At 40.2% G+C, this 21310-nt stretch overlaps 3 protein-coding genes and 1 long non-coding RNA gene across 6 annotated transcripts; 2 read left to right on the top strand and 2 right to left on the bottom strand.

The window, feature by feature from the left end:
• Positions 1 to 1558: 1558 nt before the first annotated feature.
• Positions 1559 to 6401, bottom strand: LOC105390299 (cholinesterase 2). Its single transcript, XM_048627591.1, has 3 exons — positions 6072 to 6401; positions 2366 to 3642; positions 1559 to 1790 (listed from the first exon to the last, which is right to left on the bottom strand). Exons 1-3 carry the CDS (start codon positions 6243 to 6245, stop codon positions 1580 to 1582), a joined length of 1662 nt encoding a protein of 553 aa, XP_048483548.1. The 5' UTR covers positions 6246 to 6401; the 3' UTR covers positions 1559 to 1579.
• A 274-nt stretch (positions 6402 to 6675) lies between these two features.
• LOC119690629 lies at positions 6676 to 6980 on the top strand. The gene is made up of 2 exons (XR_007267351.1): positions 6676 to 6777; positions 6854 to 6980. It is a non-coding gene; the product is annotated as an uncharacterized LOC119690629 (long non-coding RNA).
• Positions 6981 to 10611: 3631 nt separating this feature from the next.
• On the bottom strand, positions 10612 to 17337 carry LOC105390298 (cholinesterase 1-like). 3 transcript variants are annotated; one of them, XM_011561574.3, is made up of 4 exons: positions 17032 to 17337; positions 14285 to 14478; positions 11598 to 12877; positions 10612 to 11062 (listed from the first exon to the last, which is right to left on the bottom strand). In XM_011561574.3, the coding sequence occupies exons 1-4, from the start codon at positions 17108 to 17110 to the stop codon at positions 10891 to 10893; spliced, it is 1725 nt and encodes a 574-aa protein (XP_011559876.3). In that variant the 5' UTR covers positions 17111 to 17337; the 3' UTR covers positions 10612 to 10890. The 3 variants fall into 3 exon arrangements, with proteins under 3 accessions (XP_011559876.3, XP_037962273.2, XP_037962272.2); XM_038106345.2 differs by having other exon boundaries at positions 16617 to 17334; XM_038106344.2 differs by having other exon boundaries at positions 16888 to 17334.
• A 492-nt stretch (positions 17338 to 17829) lies between these two features.
• On the top strand, positions 17830 to 20804 carry LOC105390291 (juvenile hormone esterase). The gene is made up of 4 exons (XM_048627590.1): positions 17830 to 18261; positions 18617 to 18900; positions 19075 to 20351; positions 20455 to 20804. Exons 2-4 carry the CDS (start codon positions 18733 to 18735, stop codon positions 20633 to 20635), a joined length of 1626 nt encoding a protein of 541 aa, XP_048483547.1. The 5' UTR covers positions 17830 to 18261; positions 18617 to 18732; the 3' UTR covers positions 20636 to 20804.
• The last annotated feature ends 506 nt before the right edge of the window (positions 20805 to 21310 follow it).

Genomic DNA, 21310 nt, shown 5'->3' with positions numbered 1-21310 from the left:
TGAAAAAAGGATAAGTACTTAGAAAGTATGTACTTACATTACAAATTACAAAAGGTAGGTACTTACAAGGTAACATAGCCAGTGGCTCCTTGTGGTGTCCTCACTCGACTGACGAATCTCTCGTGTTTTATTTTGGTACTTCTATATTATAAATAAGTAGAGTTTATACTTACTGAGTTTATGGTTAATATTATTACTAACCTAACTTTCAGAGTTGAAAGAAGATCGCGTTTGTACAATTTAAATTTAAATATCTCCATATTTATTTACTGTTCCCATATTGTAAAAAGCGTTGAAATAACTAACTTAATAAAATAGGGGCAAATAAAACTATTTCTTTCAACAAACTTTTAATAAGTACTTACTCAAGTACACTATAAGTAGTGATATAATTTAGTGTCCCTAAGCTAAAATTAAACTATGTATGGTAAACATCTTCATAAATATGTCACAAATAAAAATACATTTACTTACTGAACAATTTAAATCCCTTAATTAAGACTAGAAAAACTATCACCAAAAAATTGTTTGGTCTCTTATTCAATTAGTACTTAAAAACACACACTCACGCCTTGTACTAATGTACTCCCTTGCGGGGTAGGCAGAGGTGCATTGCTGCACCCACTTTTCGCCAGAGTGTATGTTAGTCCCAATGTAATAGGGGGCGGGCCTATTGCCATTTTACGGGCACATCCAAGACCCGAGAACAAATATCTGTGTTTAAACAAATATCTGCCCCAGCCGGGAATCGAACCCGGGACCATCGGCTCAGTAGTCAGGGTCACTAACCACTACGCCATTCGGCCGTCATTAGTATTAGTACTTAAGTACTGTAAAAAACAAAATCTGGATTTATTGTGATGATTATTAAATGTCTTTGCAGTCTTAGGTACGTACTTTGGAATCAAAAATCGAAAATATTACCCGAAACAATTTTCAGAGTGTAATAAAATTTAATATTACTTTTGTATATTGTGCAATGAAGAATAAATAAATAAATATACTTAAGTACACTCAAGACTCACGAGCAATAAAATAGTTCCAATGACAGTACTAAATTACTCCTAAACGGAAAAGACTAGCTTTATGACAACATCCGCAACAGAATATTACCAACTAAAAATGAAAATATTTTGATCAAAAATTGTTTGAAAATATTGGGGTCATTTGGTTTCGAAATTTTGTAAGTGGAACCTTTTCATTGATCGTGATTGAAGAATAAATTTAAAAAATAGAAAAGTTATCGAGTAGGTTGGTACGAGTACCTAGTGAAGAAACTATATAATATGGTGTTTGTTGGTGTTATGAAAACAGAAGATTTTTTCAATAATAATTATAAGTAGGTACCTATACGAAATATTTCCAACACATTGTCTGGAATCAGCCACCATAAGTATACTTTAAAGCAGTTTAAAATGAAGAGTAAGATATCGTACCTAACCAGCATGGATGGCCCATGAACAAACAATCACTGACTTAAGTATCTTAGTTATTTCAATCATACATTCAGTTTGGAAACCATACAATCTCACACATCAAACCAACAACCCCTATTTTCCATGTCAACTTTTCCCTAAAACTAGACGTCATTAGACAGGTCACTGTAGTGTCCGAACCCGTAATTTCTTCTCCTGTATTTAGTATACGTCTCGTTCCACAGTCGCACGGCCGCCTCGTCCCACATGGGCGCAGTGGTCAGCGACTTGTCGATCACCAGCGCCACCGGGTTCGAGTCCCGGCTGGGCTCCCACCGCAGCGGAAGCAGCGCAGACTTCTTCGGTGTTGGGTCACTGGAAAAGGTAAAGAATAATTTGTTTATAACAAGATAAATTATAGAAACAGTTTAGAATGACGAGCTGAGTCACAATTTTGCTACATGATATGTATATTTTGCGCTATCATATCATATTGATCATATTTATTGGCAGGATCGGTAGTATGACTATAATTATAAATCATTTTGATAGAATCGGTAGTATGCATTCTAATTGGCGTATTTCTTACAGAAACAAAATTATTGAACAGTCTAATTTCAATATTCTGTCGACTCTATAATTTTATCATAGAAAGTTTATTACCATAACCTAACCTAATCTAATGCACTTAGTTATATTATAGGCAGTTGAGTAGCCCTAATAATTTGTTTACGAGAGGCAATCTTAGTAACAAGGGCAATCCAAACAAAACTGTCATAAAAGTAATTCAGGTTCTTGCACAACTGCAGAATATGGCATGCCAATTTAGCGAGCAATTAGGGAAACCACGACTACTCCGTCAATACCGACCGACCGCGAGGCATTAATAATAACTGACGAATTAAACTGGCAACTTCTCGCGATTAATAACAAGAGCGGAGACTAATTACCTGAACTTGGCGAAGTTGGTCCACAGGCTGACCATGCGCTTGATCATGCTGTTCTCGAGGTAGCGGTGCGGCAGCGGGAACGCGTGCGGCTTGAACATGTAGAACAACTCGTCGGCGTGGGACGCCCCCCGCAGGAACCCCATGCGCGATATGATCTTCGGCATGTTGATGTAGCCCCCGTACTTGAACAAGTAGTAGTAGATCGGCTGGTCCGTCGTCTCGGAGTAGAGCCTCGACTCGAACACCGCCGGCATCTTGAAGTGTAAGTCGGAGTAGAGGTCCACCATGTCTGTGATCTTCTCCTCGTTGTCTGACGAGAAGTAGTGTTGTCTCACTCTCTCCGCTGTCATGTTCCTCTCTTCTTCCGAAGGGAATTCCAAGTCGGGCTGGAATAACTCTTTAGTGTCCACTTCTTTTAAGGAAGTCCCGTAGTCTTTGGCGACGAAGTATATGCCCTCGTTGTCGTTGAAGCCGATGATCATGGGCACCTTGGAGTAGTTCCCGGCGCGGATGAGGGCCGCGGGGGGCGCGGGGAGCGCGGGGGTCTCCCCCGGCAGCGACGCCTCCACGCACGGCACGAACAGCGTCTCCGCCGTGATGTAGTTCCTGTGCTTAGAGTACTTTATTGCACTTATGAGCTCGTGGACTGACTTATTCGATAGAATACTGTAAATTTCGTAGGGATCTTTGGTGTCGTAACCGAATTCTTTGGCAAGGGAGCTGGCGGTCTTGATCGGGTCGTGCTGGATGCCCCAGGGCGCCAGCGTGGAGCCGCTCTGGAGTATCGCCTTGTGGAACAGTCCGCGGGCAGAAGGAGACAGGATCAAGAAGGAAGTGGAAACAGCGCCGGCGCTTTCTCCGAACACAGTGACATTATCTGGGTCTCCTCCGAACGCTCTGATATTCTCCTGGATCCACTTCAGCGCAGCGATCTGGTCTTTTAACCCAGCGTTGCCGGGCGCTTCCTTTGTGCCGAGGCAAAGGAACCCCTCAACGTTGAGCCTGTAGTTGACGCCGACGAACACCACGCCCTGCTCCACGAAGTAGTCTGCCCCGTAGAGGAAGGCGGTGCCGGTGCCCTCGAAGAAGCAGCCGCCGTGGATGTAGACCATGACGGGCAGGCGGGCGAGTGGCTTGGCATGGACTGGGGTGTAGACGTAGACCTTCAGACAGTCGGGGTCGCCCAGCACCACGGAGCCCACCATGCGCTGCGGACACCGCGTGTTCTCGTCCACTGCTTCGAAGACATCGTCCCAGCGCGGCGGCGGCAGCGGCGCCTGGAACCAACAGGCAACATGGGTTAATTATACATTTAGACGGAGAGTAAGCTATCGAGGTGGTAGGTTTGGCAGTAATTTTTCATTCAATGATTATCTTGCTGAAAAAATTGGTTCGTATTTTTTCTGTCAATTCTTATAGCATGCGATACATGGATTTACCGGTCAGAATATCGTCAGTCGCTGACTGCCCAGGGTACTCCGGGCGTATGCGTATGTATATGTATGTACAATAAAGTACTGGCATTTAATACGTCACTCAGAGATGCTCCTTTCATGTACCCAGCCTAACTAGAGCACTATGAGCTTGTTTTATACATTTTACTTTTCTTTAAAAAAGATTGCATGCTTAGTGCTGAGTACCTAAAATACCTCTCGCGTGTGTAGACTCGCTACTCACAGCGACCACGTAACACCGTGACTTGTGACACGTGACAGGACCCGAGGTGACATTGAAGACAAAGCTCCACGTGTATAAGTCCCCCTAATAGCTAATGCGCGTGTTTTGTCGGAATGATAATGCAGTTTATGCCGTCGAGATGTGGTCAGTACCAGTCAATCATGAATATCAGCCCGTAACAGTAAAAGTCTGCTGCTGGACATAGGCCTCTTCCTAAAAGTGCCACAACAGTGTCCTCATCCTCATCAAGAGTGCTCATGCCTATTTTTGGTCTCCACTTGAGAACTCGTTCCACGCCGGTCATCGGATCTTCGGCATAAGTTTACGTTATGGGTGGTGTGTGCGTAGCCGACTGCCACTTCAGCATACAATTTCAGTCAATAATGGTCATTGTAGCTTTGCATGAGCATTGGCAACCAGACGCAATAGAATTATTAGTTAGGGGGTTTATCCCACATACGTATCATCTTGTATGCATTTGTTATATGCGGGAACCTGTTAATGGCATCAAGTTGTTATGTGTTCATAAGTAATATTTTGTTATTAACAAAATGCTCCACGTTCAGGTTCTCCACGAAAATGTAAAAAAATAACAAAATAAAATATGTGAAAAACATAAACCACATGATAAATACTTAATCACTGCATAGGTAGTATAAAAAAAAACAAAGTCACTTTCTCTGTCCCTTTGTATGCTTAAATCTTGAAAACTACGCAACGGATTTTGAATTAGGATTTTGGTTTATGTATAAAAATAACATCTCAGTTTTTCTGTAGTGTATTTAGCACAGAGATATTTAGCATCAGCATTCCACCTGTACAAAGCCGGGGCGGGTCGCTAGTAATAGGTGTGTACATAAAATAACTTTTTGCCGTGCAAAAGTCAACTCCTTTACCGAAACAAACTTGTAAACCACAACTACTTAGAAACTCAAACTTTGTTTCTCTACTCGACAATCAAACCCGGGACCTTTCGATGTATTAGCGAAGCCTGTACCACTACACCACGGAATTATTAATGATGTTATAGTGAATTAGCCGGTGCAAGGTAAAGGTCGCCGCGAGGCCAAGGCGGACCACTCTAGTGACCGCTTGTTCGTATCATAACACTATCATAATATTGTGCCTGTTATACCAATATAGTATACTTACGTTGGAATAGCATAGTATGAGTATTTCATCACTGATCTGAGGCTAAAAGCAGAAGGTCGGTCATTGTATCGGAAACTTTGTCTGTAGTGGGTTTATGATTTTTACTACGCTTCCATATACCTAACTAATTTAGGATAATGTGAAACCTGCACATGTGGATGTGTGAGCTCACCAACTTGCAGAGGACAGGAGGATATTTATAATCAAGGTAAAATTGTACAAATACGTAGCATACTCATAGTATCATTATTTATGTACATGTGTGATTGATAAATACGCGTTTCCCATTTACGTATTTGAGCTTTTGACCCTTCTTATTACCGTGTTCACAGTGACTCCTTATTTATTTTATTTAAATCAGACATTATTTTTAACGAATAGCGGACAGTTCATGATTTTAAATCTTTAAGTAACTACTCAAGTCTTCAGTTTATACATATAATTTGAATTTTATAGCATAATGCGTTTTTCCGTTTATTTTAAATTATTATGAAAATGGGTGCATTTACGGAGGAGCCTCCTCGTGTGAACCATAGTTTTAATACTTCTATGGTTTAAACTGTATTTTCTGTGTATTTAGATTATGTTCCTTGAACTATATCTTGTATATCTAGCGTACCCTGGGCAGTCAGTGGCTCAAAACTTAACGAATCTGGCAAATTCTTTCACCACAGTAAAAACCACAAACGTGGCACAGTTGCATCTCTTCCGATAATTTTCATTTAAAAATTTATATAAATCCAGCAATGCACTATGAAATGCACTAAGAAGGCACTTTCTTTTTGTAAATTCTGTCATAAATAAAATGTGTTGAACCCCTAGACCTAGTGTTTGTTACGAAAAACAAAATAAAAACAACATCACAAAAAGCACCCACCTGAAACCGATTAGTCTCATTGACGGTCGCATACGGGATGCCGAAGTACTGGAAGAAGCGTCCATTCTCACTGACGCGGCCCCGCACCAGGCCGCTGCTGGTCCTCACTAGCGGCGCGGGCTGCTGCACCAGGTTGGCAGCGATCAGCGAGAACAGAGCCACCCACTTGTTCATCCTACGCTGGCTGAAAGAGCGCCGCTCCGCACGCACCAACTTTTAAAAACAAAACATTTCCGCGCGCTTTTATATTGTCACTTTTGTTTTTTTTTCGAACACTCGTTTTAATTTCAATTTTGATTACATAATCTGTGGTTTGTAAAGTTTGGTTGTCTGTTTTTTTTGGTTGAAAAAAGAAAATTAACAATGCAACGTTTGAGCACGGCAAACGATGGATTGGTAATGATATGGTTGTGTTTATTAAGGCGGCTGCTCTTGTCAGTGGTCAGTAGTTTTCCTTCGTTAATGTATTGGGCATGATTAACGTCATAACGTGAGTAAACATAATGCACATCCTGCAATTACAATCGAAGTAAGTAAGTAAGTAACATTTCGCTTGATTTAAATCCAATTTCACGACTTAAATTATCATTTCTCAATAGTGGTACTCATTAGTGCACATGTGCTCAGGATCATAGATATAAGTTACGATTACGAGAATATTAAAAAAAGTGGGACGGATGCACGGAAGAGGCGTTAGAAGCAGAAGGTAGTACTATCGCGAAGCAGGACTATCTATCATCTAACAGCAACACATAAATCTTAAGGATTATTTTTCTTTTCAGATCTTTCGGAAATTGGAAACAACGATAAAGAAACAAAACTGATGGTCCCACCTGGGAGTCGAACCCGGGACCACCGAGAAATTGAAATTTGTATCATGTTTTATTAATAGACGTGGTTATTCACTTTATTCTCTCTACTTCTTCCTCAGCATATAGAATAATTCATAATTTACCCGACTGGTGTAATATGTTATGAATTTAACTAAGCTCTATATTCCTTCGGGATAACAACAGTTGTGGGTTGTGGGCATATTCAGATGGTAAATAAATAAATATTAATAAGTGGGTAAACAATTACATAAGCTAAACAAACTACGAAGATAAATAGGTTTATGTTTACTGTTATGAATTATACACAACTGTTTATTTACGCGAATTACCTCTAACACATAACTTGTACCTATATAGTTTGAAAATTTACAATGTACGAGTTATAATATAAGTTCTTACATGTGTATATTTGTATATGTACCTGGGTGTTTAAGGATTTGAGCCTGAAAAACCTGAGTGATTTGTAATTTATCAGTTTTTAAAGATGGTGGCTGTACTCAAACTCAGAAGTCAGTAGATTGATATGTCCTGGCTCCTGAAGTCCTGACTGACGTTTGAAAAAGTGTTCAAGTTTAGACTCGGGTGCAAGTTTGTTAGTTGACGCTGTCAAAAAAGAGTGTTTTTTATTAAAAAAAAGTCAAGCGGCCCTTGCGGCCAGTATTATAAAACAAATGCCAAAAGATGTACGCAGTTCACAAATTATGAAAACTGAAACGCTTTCAGTAGCTGTTATCGCCACGTGTTCGGATGTATTAGAAATCCCCTATTACCGCCGTGTAGTAACCAGTGTAGTTCCAGATTGGGCAACCACGGTGCGGGTAATAATTACGTGTGGGGATATTGACACACCGCCGGCCATTTTGCTGTAACTAGTTACAGAGCGGAAGCGCTTCCGGTGGCGCGGTGCATCTGTCAATGTCAATGTTTTATAGCGTTTTAGTAGTTTTTCGTTTTGGCAATCTGGTTTAGTTTGTTTTGTTTTGTTATGACGACAATAAATAGTCAGGCGCCGTGATAATTTTATATTTTATCGCGTAGCCGGAGATGCATTGCTGTACCATTCTCCTCCTGTTATGTAGTCCTCCCAGGGCAAAAGTCCCTTGTAAGGGACGGCCTGATTTACTAACGTAGATTTTTTGTTGGTGGTAGTTATTCAACTATGAATTTTCACATGAACATGTTATTTTCTTTGTTTACATTACCTAATGAGTTATGTGTACTTTATAATACTGGTTTGTTTATTCTGAGTCGTAGCACCAACAGTGGCTACCCTTGGCACTGCGGAGCAGTCGTTTATAAATATCGAGATTATTCGCCTTGACCTGCTCGCGATGTCGCAAATACCATACTTTATACGTCTTATTTTATGTATCATTGCATATTGTTTGTACTTAACTACCTATTGCCTCCTAGCCCCTATGTGTAGTGGTCGAAACTTAGCTCCAATATACAGGGTTCGCTTCCTGGGAATTGTGACTGATCATTTGATATGTAGGCATCGGACCACTGCTTGCTCTCTCGGATATCCATCCCATTGTGTTACGAGAGTACCTACACTAAAGTATATTATTGTGTATATCAGGTGATTCTGCAAGATATTCGTCATCGGATCATCACTAAATCTCGGATCTTCAATGTAATTTTTTCGACCAGCTTTAGCGATGTGTTTTTTTACCATTGAGTATGAAACCCGAGTCCGTGTTGTTCTATGGTTTTAAAGATTCCTAACTACTCCTGCGCAACAGACTGATTTGCAAGTGTAGTCATAATAACTGTGTGCGAATTTTGATGCTATTTTCGCAAAGTTTATAAACACGCTAGCTCTCATTGATAAACTTAGGCGTAATTAAATTACGCACTACTTACGCAGTTTAGGTGTAAGAAAGGTTAGAATAGATTTTTAACTTGTTTATTATTTAAATTTTAGTAGTTTGCTAACTTGCTTTTTGACGTCATTGCAGATGTTAATTTGTAAATGATTGAACTAAAGGTAAAGTCAACTAAGTATTTTTTATTTATACCACAGAAATATAATGTTGGTGTATTTTAGGATTCCATTAAATTTAATTTAATAAACGAACGTTTATACGAGACCACATATTTTTCACAAGATTATCACTCACTGAATAAATAAAATCCTAACAGACACCATGCCACCAAAAAATCACATTTTCACTCGCCACCCGCGGCACTACTAAGTAATATCCTGCACCAAGTTTGTTTCTTAAATTTATTTAATAACGAATATCGTCATTTTCCCGGCGACACACATGTAGGGACCACTTGTCGAGCTGTTGGACTGCGGGCAGCCGCCTCCTTTCACAACCACCAAGGCTGTCCACAGCCAACGTTCGGCCAACACCCACAACTCACCACAGTCACCACACCATAGCACCTTCACTTAAGGTGTATATTCGAGTGGTATAGTTGAGATGAACGTTGGATGTTATGATGGCAGGTTGGGCGAGGGTCACGCGGCGGATGCTGGAGGGTCACTCTATATGACGAAAAAAACGAAGTCTCGGAGCACTGCAGTGCAGCTACGACTCTATCTCGTTGTATTAAACGTGCCGATTGCACGACAGCTCTCGTTCGTTAGTTTTCCATCAGTGTAGAGTAACCCCCGTGGGCTAGTTTTTGGAGTCCGGTGCGGGTGGAGTCCCGTGTAATGAGAGGTATGTCGGTTGTGTAACGCGACGTCACTGACGGGGTGCGATTTGTGACTGATCGAGACGAAGTCAGAGCAATGTCTTGTCCGATGACTGGCCGTGTTTGTCGCGAATCGCGGTAACAGTTGTTATCAATAAATATTTATAATAAGGACTTGAGATTTGTCTAGTTGTTTTATGGATTCACTATTCTGTAAACATTATGCATCGAACACCCCTTCCCATAGTTCATCTAGGTTTATCTGTTTAAGTACCTAAGTCCACAATCTACATATTTATGATCTGTTTATTTATCTCATCAACCAGCAGTCACATGTTTCTTGTAACTAAATATTGATTAAACGTTGAATATTGTATGCAAAATAATGAAATGTCTAGACTTGCTGGATAATTTGACATGCCTAGGCTTTACCTACTCAAAAATATAATATTCATTGATTTTCTTCTTTCAACTCCGTAGCTTGGTATTTTCTGGAAAGGAAAACTGAAATTAAATATCGTTTACAGGAGAAGGTCAAAGTTTATTAGTCGACTCGGTTCATAAATAAATTATTTTATTAATTTAATTTTATTCAACAACAAGAATAAGAGCTACATTATTTCCACTTAAATTGTAATTAATTCAGTAATATATCATTCATGTTTATCATGTTTTTGACCCAGACTGACTCTGACAATTGTATTTAAAATAGTTTTTGCACTTATTATAAAAAAATCATAACCGGCCCGTAAGCTTCCTCTGTTGGACATAGGCCTCTCGCAAGATAATCCACCCGTTCTAAGCCACCCTCATCCAGCCACTACCGACTACTATGGAGTCTAAAGAACTGAAGGTTTTGCGGCACGGAGGCTTGTGACTTTACTATTTGCTCGTATTTGATAATAAGGCATTTTCTAGTTGCCACCTTTTACACAATGGCAACTTAAAGCAAGTTTAAGGTTGGTTAATCTAAATTTTACTTAAGTACTTTACCAACATCCTTCGATCATATAGTATAGGCAACATCACATAAACTTATGCACTTATGTACCTACCTATGTTTATTTTATTAATGATTTATTGGCAAGGATTACCAAAAAACTAAGCTTTACTCTAATAGCTACATAGTACAAGTTACACTTACGACTTACAATAATAAGGCTGACTTCAGTCATTTATCAAATAGTCAACAATAGGCAAGTAGTTTAACTACTACTCATACTACTGATGTTTCTAAACTCTTTATGTACAAAATAAACCACAACAACTAACTAACCAAACCCACTTTCATTCACAAAACGTCCTCCCCCATCCATCCTATCTAAACCTAAGAACAATCACAGTTTCCTCCGATACTTAGAATACGTCTGTCTCCAGAACGTCGTGGCTTCAGAGTCGACGAGCGGTGCGCTGGCGGGCTCCCGGTCGATGACGAACACCTCGGGGTGCCCCGGGGAGGTCCGCGGCCAGGGCCGGGGCAGCAGGGGGGAGGTGGAGGGTATGGGCTGCCTGTGGGTGAAAGATGGTGGTGAAAAATGGGTTAATATACTCGCGAGCAATGGTAAAGTTCCAGTGACAATAGTATCAAATTACTCTTAACGGAAATTAATGTTAAGGTCCGTAAAAATATACTACATAATTTCTCCTTGGTTTATGTTGACTAGTAGATAAATGGTAAAAAATTTCAGGAGCTAACATTTTTACAATCTATGTTAAAATATTTGTCGCAGTTATGGAGTTATGGCTTAAAATTATATATCTATGTAGGTACTTATGTATATTACTTTACTCCACTTTGGCAACTTGTGAGAGCATAAATTACGCTACGCAACAAATTTAAAAATCCCGCATAATCTTCCCCCATTTCAAAATTCTAAGCCATAAAACTTTCCAGTAAATATGATTTAAGGACGGATACAAATAACACACACAATTCATCCGCCATGAAACGTAAGCACTGCGGTCCTCGGGTACTTATTGTAGCAAACCACTCACCGTATCTTACAAAGAACCCGCAAGAATAGCGATTTCGTGCTCCACTTACCCGAACTTGGCGAAATTAGTCCACATGGTGGTCACTTGATCGATGATCTTGCTTTCGAGGAATGCGGGGACCGGGAACTTGGGCTTGAATAAGTAGAAGAGATCGTCCGCGTGGCTGACGCCCGGGTGGCTCCCGTAGCCGAAGATGAACTTGGCGAGGTTCAGCCAGCCGTCGTACGCGAACCTGTAGTTGTAGACCGGACTCTTGCTCGTCTTCAGCATCAGCTCGGTCGTGGCTATCACCGGGTACTTGAAGAACGGATCGCCGTAAAACCCGACCAATTTGTGAAGGTTCTTCTTCGTAATCTTCACGTCTTCCAGTCCTAAGTACAGTTCTCTTGCCTTGTCGGCGACTGCGTCTTTGTCTGCTTGCGTTGGAAATTTCAAGTCCCTCGGCATCGCTTTCCTGAGGTCGAGCTGGGATATGGTAGTATCGTTTTCTTTCCCAAGGAACATGTAACCTTCAGCTGTATTGTAGCCCAGCATCGTGGGAACATCATTATGTACTCCTTTTTCGTAAATGTTGTAAGGGTAGTCTGTAAGAAACGGCTCTACGCCTGGTATCGGTTTCTCCACACACGGGACGAAAATCGTCTCTGACATTATCAGGTTTCCTTCTTCTCTCGGCACTCTCGCTTTCAACAATTCTTCTACTGTTTTGTTCATGAAGAAGTTGTATAATTTGTGAGGATCTTCAGAGTGAAAGCCCATATGACCTGCTAGAGATATAGCTGTCTCTAGAGGGTCGTACTGGAATGACCACGGAGTTATGGCTGTCCCGCTCTGCATGATGGCCTTATGGAACAACCCTTCAGCCATCGGCGACAGCATCAGGTAGGACACGGCGGCCGCGCCGGCACTCTCACCGAAAATTGTTACATTATCCGGATCACCTCCAAACGCTTCAATATTCCTTTTCACCCACTTAAGGGCTGCTACTTGATCTTTCAGTCCCATATTTCCAGGAGCCTCTTTAATTCCCAGACAGAGGAAGCCCAGTATCTCGACTCTGTAGTTAATCGTCACGAGCACCACATCTTTGTTAATCAGATAGTCGGGTCCATAGAAGAACTGCGTGTTGGAGCCCTCGCGGAAGCCGCCGCCGTGGATGAAGACCATGACGGGGCGGGGGCGGGGCGCGGAAGCGAGCGGCTGGAACACGTTCAGCGTGAGGCAGTCCTCTTGCCCCAGCACCAGGCCCAGAGGAAAGCGCTGCGGGCACCGCACGTGCTGGTCCACGGCGTGCAGCACCTCCGGCCATGGCGGCACCGGCTGAGGGTCCTGGGGAGCGGGAGAGGGTGGTTAGTGACTAGCTGGTTCAGTATACAGTGTGTTGTATGGGTGTAGATTAGATTTTTTGAAAACTTAATCTTGGCCTTTGGTAGTATAATTTTGACATGTGCCCTCATATAAACGAATTCTTACGATCATAATCAATCGTTGCATTGAGTGGTCTTTTAAAGATTAATTCATACACACGTACCTGTCGTGTCGGCTGTACTCCGAGGGTGCATGTCCGCGCAATGACGAACAGCTAATATAATATGCTTTTCCAAGAACTAAATGTCACCCAACTAGGGCTCGTTATGCCATTATAGTCATTATGTCGTACGAACACTGCACTAGATACAGCCATTTGTATCAATAATTGAGCGTTCAACTGTGCCTGTTTTATAGTCATCGGCGCTTTTGTTTGATCGCAAATTATGTTCATTCATTATTATAGGCTACGTTTACTGTGTTTTTAGCAATAGAAAAAATTGTCTAGTTAATAAACTGACTGTTTTATATTAAACTGTAAATTATCTGTAAGTTTTTACACAAATAGGGGATTCAGAAAAATCGTAAGCCTAAACTTACACACAGCGCAGCTTACTATACGTCAAATTATTATGTGATCTTTCAGATACTAAGTTACGTTACAACCTCCTGAACAAATATAGTACCTGAATGCTAACCTATAATTTAGACAATTTCGCTTGATGTCCGTGCCATAAATATTAATAGTAATTGTCAGAGCATACATTGCTAATTACCTAATTAGTGTTAACTCTCTCTGTGCATATTAAACTAACAGCTATAGCTAGTTTATAGCGGGTGTTGGCGATAGATAATTGTTTACTAAATCATGCACGATGTAAACCGACACTCTTTATAGCGGGTGTTGGCGATAGATAATTGTTTACTAAATCATGCACGATGTAAACCGACACTCTTTATTTATAGTGGTATTTGATAAATAGATGTGGACCCTAGCTGTGTATTGGATAAATTAGTCCTCCGTCTATTGAAGTCGACTGGCCTACAAATCATATTATTATGTGCCTACGTATCTACAGTAAAGATAATAACGACGACGGTCAATGGACAAATCTAACATCTACCTACATAATTATATTATTATGCATGTGCTGCTAAATATCATTTTTGTATAAAATTTATTAGTGAGTGTACATTAGGATATTTCTCAAAGAAAAGGCTGGGACCATTTGTACTCCTGGGACTCCTGTGTACTATCGACTACTACTGAGAAGTAAATAAATAAATGACCTCTACCACGATCAATTTTTCAAATACCTATACAGGTTATCCCACGGCGATGCCACATAAAGGGAGCACCTTAAATACAGAAGACAGGGCATTTCACTAAAACGAGACCTCAACTTCCCAGATGTCTCTCAAACCCACCTGGAACCGCTGCGCCACCCTGGCATACGGGATGCCCGTGTACTGCGCGTACTTGCCGCCCCCGCCGACCGCCCCCCGCACCGCCCCCGCCGGCGCCCGCACCGGGCCCGCCCCCGGCTCCACGCACCAGCTCAGCGCCAGGGTCGACAGGATCAGATGCTTCAGCATCGTGAGACGCACTGCTGATGATGGCACTGGAAGGTAACGTGGAATATGGTTAAAGGACAGGATATGATACGTGATCTGTATTTGTATGGTGCTATGGCTATGACTATGACCCAGCATAGCGGTTTTGTTATTATACTGGTGGAAGAGCAAAGATAGATGCCCAAAAAACTCTTCATACTGCTTCGCTTCAGCTTTATTTAAAGATCCTTAGAAGAAGATTACAACAAATTGTTCTTAATCAAAGAGCGACAAAAAATAGTTCAATAGCTAATATAAATAAATATGAATATGGGGGTATGTCTATCCATGGTCGTTCGTGTTTTTAGAATTTATGGACGAGAATTAGCAGAGTTTTTCATCTTTTAGAAACAGTTAAGTAATAAGACTTGAAATTCGAGCTCAACAGCTTGTGGCAAAAATGTCGTCTTTGTAAAATAATGTAAATAGAAGTAAATAAACTATACAGATACAGTGTGTTTGTCTCGGCTACGCTACGGTCTACAAGGAGAGGGATATTTGGTGATTTTCACCCTATTACAAATGTAGTTAATACTTAAGTATAGTATTTTTCACCTTCATTATATATGTATTTTTACTAACCTACATTTTTTGTCGCTAGTTACAAACGCTCGATGTAAGTTACAAAAAAAGTTTTCAAAAATCAGCTGCTAGAGGATGTAGAGATATGAATAATATTTATAGAGATACTAATAGAGATACTGCAAAAACTTTTATAAAATTATCGGTTCTATACTAGCTGTTGCCGCCGGCATTGCTTCGCCTTAAAAAGTTTCCGTGTAAACCCGGGATAAAAATTAACCTATATCTAACTCAAAATACGCAAAAGAGTAACCAACATCCATATACTCATCCTTATACAAACTTTCGCGTTTATAACATTATTATGTTTCTAAATATAAGTAGGAGTCATCTATTTTTGTCATAAAACTGGTTAAGAAGAAAAAAAAAACAGAATATATTTAGATAACAGAACGAGTTTAAAAAAGCAATAAATGAATATTTCTTACTGTTATATCTTTCGTCTGCTGGTTCACGTGGTTGAATGGAGAGATGGTTTCTCAGAAAGGCTTTATAAGGATGAGAGTATAAAAAATTATATCCTATAAATAATTATTTACCTACAACTCAACTTAAACGATTTCCAATATATTTTCTTATGTTTGTAGGAATTTAAGATTGTACTGTTAGCTGATAATTCACATATTTTTATTTTATGAAACAACAAATAATATTCTAACGGTGCAAACAGCACTCTCTCCATAGTTGCTAACAATGAGTTACTTAGATTTGGTACGTATATCTGATAGGTAATCCGGCAGATTGATAGATTTATTTCATCATTTGTAAAATAAATTTCTACTCCCTATAATAAAATTATACTTACCTTCGGCAGTCGGGTAAAAAATCCTCTTGACCAACAAGATTGCTATGGAATAGCGAAATAAAATAATTTTCCAAAGTCATGGAACTAAAGTTGCTCAGCCCTTCCGATATTCGGCGAAAACTTGCTTTTAAATATTGTCTCTAATCTAATCTAATGGACACCCTGTATTACCTATAGTACAAACACTAAGTGTGGACTCTGTTAGCGTTGCACGTTGGTCGCTGCTGACCGTACCATCTAATTGTTAATGCACGGCATGCTTTATATGGTAACTATCTACTATTTATAAATTAAAATAAGTTCAAAGAACTTTATTAAAACACTCACATAAATAATAATACTTAGTTAAGATGTGTAAATGGCTAGTGAAGATATTACGATTACTTATAAGGATTAGCTCTGACCCTGCGTATGATTTTGGGAGACAGGGAAACATAGGCTATCTATGTATAATTATGAACATTGAACGGTGTACGAATAGTATAACTAACTACACAGGCATACACAAGTATTATTAACATATTTTAAACTAGCTGTGCCCGCGAGCTTCGCTTCGCCTTAAAAAGATTTTCCCGTGGGAATTCCGGGATAAAAAGTAGCCTATGTTCTTTCTCAGGGTCTAGACCATATGTATACCAAATTTCATTCAAATCCGTTCAGTAGTTTTGGCGTGAAAGAGTAACAGACAGACAGACAGACAGACAGACAGACAGACACAGTTACTTTCGCATTTATAATATTAGTTAGGATAATACCTACCCCGGTATTTTCCGACTGTTCTGGCTCACTTTAAAACCACATTACTATCACACTCCCATTAAAGTTTCATTAGTGATAAACAACCTGTAGGTCCTTGTTACATCTGTAAATTCATAGGTTTTTTCCGATTCATCTAAATTTAACTCATGGCACATCACGAATAACTAGCTAATTCACAAAAAATAGTCTTCAATTAGTGAACAACATTTTGTTTTCGACTTTAGACTTTAACTACACAAACATAACATAACACGAAATTGCATTTACTCACTGCAACACTTATCTCACTTATCCGTAAATACAACCAGTACGTAGCACATAAACAGCTGAGAAATGTCAAATAGCACTAAACACCTAGTTTAATAAATAGAATTTGATTCAACTTGATAACTTAAATAATACGAAAAACACTGACCGTATTTATTACTCCGATGAAACTTGTGAGTGCCGGCATCAAACCAGTTTACCAGCGACCCACAAACCACCTTACCCATGCACCCAGCTGTTACTACCGCACTCCTTATGTCCAAGCCAAAGAGTCTTAAATGCTATAATTGTATGTTACAACAAAATGTTTGCCTGTTAAATGATGCTAATACAGCTTGGTAACTCATGTGACAGATAGTGTAGCCAAGCGAAGCTGACTTCTAGTCCTTTGGTACTGGGTTTCAATTCGCATTTTTCACATTTTTCTGCTGAGACCGGTTAACATCAGAGGGCCAAGTGTAGGTTTACCTCAACCGATCGAGCAGTGAAATCGACGCAAATTTATATGGCGCGGAGCTAGTGCAGCGCGTACATAATACCGCTAGTGTTACTCTCCTACACCATATAAATTCGCGTTTACTCGACGCTACTCGCACGGAGATACTTGCAATAATAAACTTGCACTTCTCATGCTGAATGGATTCAAACTTATTGATAACAGTAGTAGGGCTTCTTCACACAAGAGGGACATCAAAGAGGTACTTACTTAATAATGTGAACTCAATTACATTGTGTTTATTTACTTAATAATTGTGTATACGTACGTTATTGTTATTTCATAGGTCATTGCGGCTGAACGCCTGAAAAAACGGATATAGCTAGGTAGGTTAAATGTCTTATAACCTTGAATAAATTATAGAGCTGAGGAACGTCATAATCATAACTTTTATTGATAAGGTTTATGAATCTTGTACAGTGGACGCCACAAAAGTTTCAAATATCAAGTTATCCTCCTATAGATAGTATAGTTACCTACTTATAACGTTGTCGAACGTCTAGTACAAAGTCCACAGAGCTAAAGTCCAATGTTAGTTTAGCTTGAGGCCCACTGTACACGTTAGGGCACCCATGATTGGCCGGCGCCGCCGCTAGGGCCTCTTATCATTATTATGTCTGGATGTTATGTCACTATCCAGTATCAACCGAGGCAGTGGGTCGAAGATCGCCATGCATGACTGTACACAGACTACACAGTACTTGCCTGTTTTAGGTTAGTTACACAAACGGCGTATCGCTGACTGCTCGTGTTAAACTAGACATGTCGTGTAAATAGCAAATAAGTGTGAAATCTGAGTGAAAATGTGAATTGAAGTGAGAGTGTGGGTGTTGTTTATTTTGAGTGACGCTAGGTTATTAACCGCCAACCGAGGTTATAGAGGTATCAGAAACCGTGGAAGGATAGTGGAAAATATCTGAAAATTCCTAGGTAAGTAGTAGTAGTACCTAAGTACCTAGGTAGTCTAGGTACATAATGTATGATGTAGGTCTGTTTTTTGTTTAGATATTTTTTTGTTGAACGATGACCGTGATCAAATTTAAATTACAATGTGTACATAATGATAATTTAATAAAAACCGGCTTTAAAAACTTACCATTCTCAAAAAAACAAAATAACAAAAAAAAAAACTGTATATCATCATTTCAGTCGTCACGCTAATCCGATAAGTCTGATCGTTTTTACTCAGAACCCCAGAACTGGTATGAATATTGTAGAGTAAATGGTTTGTTTTCAGAACATTGTGGATGTCAAGAAAGAGGTCGTGGATCAGGTTTACCTTGGACCCCCAGAAATATTGGCTTTTCAACCAGTTTCCTCGAAAGAGTGTAGAGCCATAAGTCCTCTCCAGTGATGAAGTACCTGATCCTGTTCACGCTGGTGGCGATGTGGAGCCGGCAGCAGCCGACCGACCCGGTGCGGGTGGAGGGGGGACTGCTGCGGGGGACCATCAACCCGGGGGGGTACCGGCAGTACATGGGCATCCCCTACGCGCGCACCGACGACGCCGCCCGGTTCAAGGTCAGTGCTGATTGCTTGATCGCCTTGTTCCGCCAGCTGTTGATCGCTAACCTTTATCTTATCTAGCGGTAGAGTTTTGATGATAGCATGAATAAACAGAAACAAATGACTACACACTTGTTAGTTTTACGATAGTACAATGGTTGAGTGTTAAGAAGTGTGCTTTATTTTCAGGCACCTCTGCCGACAGAACCATGGGAAGGCGTGTACGAAGCAATAGAGGAGAACGTCAGATGTCTACAAAGAATGGGCAAGTCCTACTTGGTCGGTCAGGTGGATTGCCTCAGGCTGAACGTGTATACCCCGCTGCAGGTAGAGGAACCCTTGCCAGTGATGGTCTACATCCACGGAGGAGGATTCTTCGAAGGGTCCGGACTACCAACTATCTACGGACCAGAATATTTGGTCACAAAAGGTGTGATCGTTGTAACAATTAACTACAGACTGAACATCCAAGGCTATCTGTGCCTGAGGATACCAGAGGCCCCAGGAAACGCTGGCATGAAAGACCAAGTTGCTGCTTTGAGATGGATCAAAAGAAACATCAGAGCGTTTGGAGGCGACCCTGACAATGTGACTTTGTTCGGTGAGAGTGCTGGAGCAGCGTCTGTGTCCTATCACATCCTGTCCCCGATGTCAAAAGGACTATTCCACAAAGCTATCATTCAAAGTGGATCCTCACTATCCGCTTGGGCGCATCAGTATAACCCTGTGCACATGGCAAGTCTGCTCAGCAAAACCATGGGTCACAGTGAAACGGACCCATTAGAACTATACAACATATTTATGAATAAGTCTAATACTGATCTCATAATGACTAGAGTTCCTAGAAAGAGAGGGAACATATTGCTCACTGAATTGCTCTACTCGCCATGTGTTGAGAACAAGTTACCGGGAGTTGAAGCATTTCTGACCGAATTGCCTTACAATCTACTTAAGAGAGGAGAATACAACAAAGTTCCTACTATCATAGGCGCTAACAGCGAAGAAGGGCTACTGTTTGTGGCAGGCGAAAACGACACTACGTATGCCGCGATGTCCTTCGAAAATTCCATGCCAAAAGACTTGGTTTTTCCTTCTGAAACTGAAAAGAAGGAAGCAGCTGATAAATTAGGTTCACTATTACTTAATGATGAAAAAATATCTAAAGAAGTTCGTGTGAAGTTGTCCAAACTACACGGAGAGCCGTACTTCAACTACCCGGTCGCAAAAGAAACAGACTTGGCTTTGGAAACAAATGAAAATCCAATTTACAGTTACAGGCTCAAGTATGGGGGTCTACTGAACGTGGGTAAGATAATCACGGGGTTTTTCAAAGTCCCTGGAGCTACTCATGCTGACGACTTGTTCTACTTGTTCAAGCCGAGCCTGCTACCGACTCCTACTAGGTTTTTTGAAATGACCATGGTTAATAGAATGACTACCATGTGGACCAACTTTGCTAAGTTTGGGTAAGGAATAGTCTCTACAAGATATTTTTTTATTGCATTTTGAACTTTCTCAATTCTTGTCTCAGAAAAAAAACGTTATGTTACAATATGATTTCCCTTTCAGAAACCCAACTCCTGTTTTAACAGAGTTGCTCCCAGTACAGTGGCATCCAGTGAAGAAAGAGAGTCCGGAATCATTTGTGATAGACGCAGAGTTTTCCACGGCTCCACTGTGGGATGGCGACTCTATGCTGTTCTGGAGAGAACTCTACGAGAAATACAGAAGAAAAGAAACAGTCAATTGAAATTATTAATTTTATGCGTATTCTAAAGTTAAGAGCAATGGGTATTGTGTAAATATAAGTAATTATTTAAAGCATAATAAGGATCGAACGATGGCATTATAACAGTAATATTTAAGTTCTAGTCATTTCGGTTTAAGAATTTGAGATTGCGATATATTATATGTATTTTATTACAAAAATTGTGTAAAGAACTTATTTATCTATCTGGTAAGTAATTTTAAACGTCTTCGTGGAATGATATCACAAAACACAAAGTTTTAATTTATGATAGTGTTTCTAGTAGTAAAACAATTGATAAGAGTAAAAATATATAGCTCTATAATTGATCCGATAAGTAAGTATCTAAGTACTTTTTATAGCTAGATAAAGAAATATTATCTTTCTTATCGAAGGCTGTAAAAATAGTACAAATAAAATCCTATTTGCAACACCCTATATCACGTATATATTTTATAATGATGACCTTTTCAAAACAATTTACCTCGAGGCTGTGTCGTCGTCGACTTCTTCCTTCATTCGATTGTACTTACCTGCGGCCGACGATACCCTCCGTAACCTCGTTGTGGACGCCCGCGGCTAAAAGGTCCCCAATACTTAAATACATCATTTATAATGGGTACTTTTTGGGGTGTACGAGGGGTGAACTTCCGATTGACAGTCAGCGACGCTAGTTGT

This window comes from Plutella xylostella, chromosome 19 (genome assembly GCF_932276165.1).
Source record: "Plutella xylostella chromosome 19, ilPluXylo3.1, whole genome shotgun sequence".
Lineage (NCBI taxonomy): Eukaryota > Metazoa > Arthropoda > Insecta > Lepidoptera > Plutellidae > Plutella > Plutella xylostella.
This window is presented reverse-complemented; position numbering and strand designations above follow the sequence as displayed.

Coding starts and splice junctions, on each gene's coding strand:
- LOC105390291 (XM_048627590.1), top strand. CDS start 18,733: ATGAAGTACCTGATCCTGTTCACGCTGGTGGCGATGTGGAGCCGGCAG. Junction 18,901..19,074: donor ACGACGCCGCCCGGTTCAAG/GTCAGTGCTGAT, acceptor CTTTATTTTCAG/GCACCTCTGCCGACAGAACC. Junction 20,352..20,454: donor ACCAACTTTGCTAAGTTTGG/GTAAGGAATAGT, acceptor TTTCCCTTTCAG/AAACCCAACTCCTGTTTTAA.
- LOC105390299 (XM_048627591.1), bottom strand. CDS start 6,245: ATGAACAAGTGGGTGGCTCTGTTCTCGCTGATCGCTGCCAACCTGGTG. Junction 3,643..6,071: donor ATGAGACTAATCGGTTTCAG/GTGGGTGCTTTT, acceptor TGTTGGTTCCAG/GCGCCGCTGCCGCCGCCGCG. Junction 1,791..2,365: donor ACCAACTTCGCCAAGTTCAG/GTAATTAGTCTC, acceptor TACCTTTTCCAG/TGACCCAACACCGAAGAAGT.
- LOC105390298 (XM_011561574.3), bottom strand. CDS start 17,110: ATGGGTAAGGTGGTTTGTGGGTCGCTGGTAAACTGGTTTGATGCCGGC. Junction 14,479..17,031: donor TCATCGGAGTAATAAATACG/GTCAGTGTTTTT, acceptor GTTACCTTCCAG/TGCCATCATCAGCAGTGCGT. Junction 12,878..14,284: donor GGGTGGCGCAGCGGTTCCAG/GTGGGTTTGAGA, acceptor CCCGCTCCCCAG/GACCCTCAGCCGGTGCCGCC.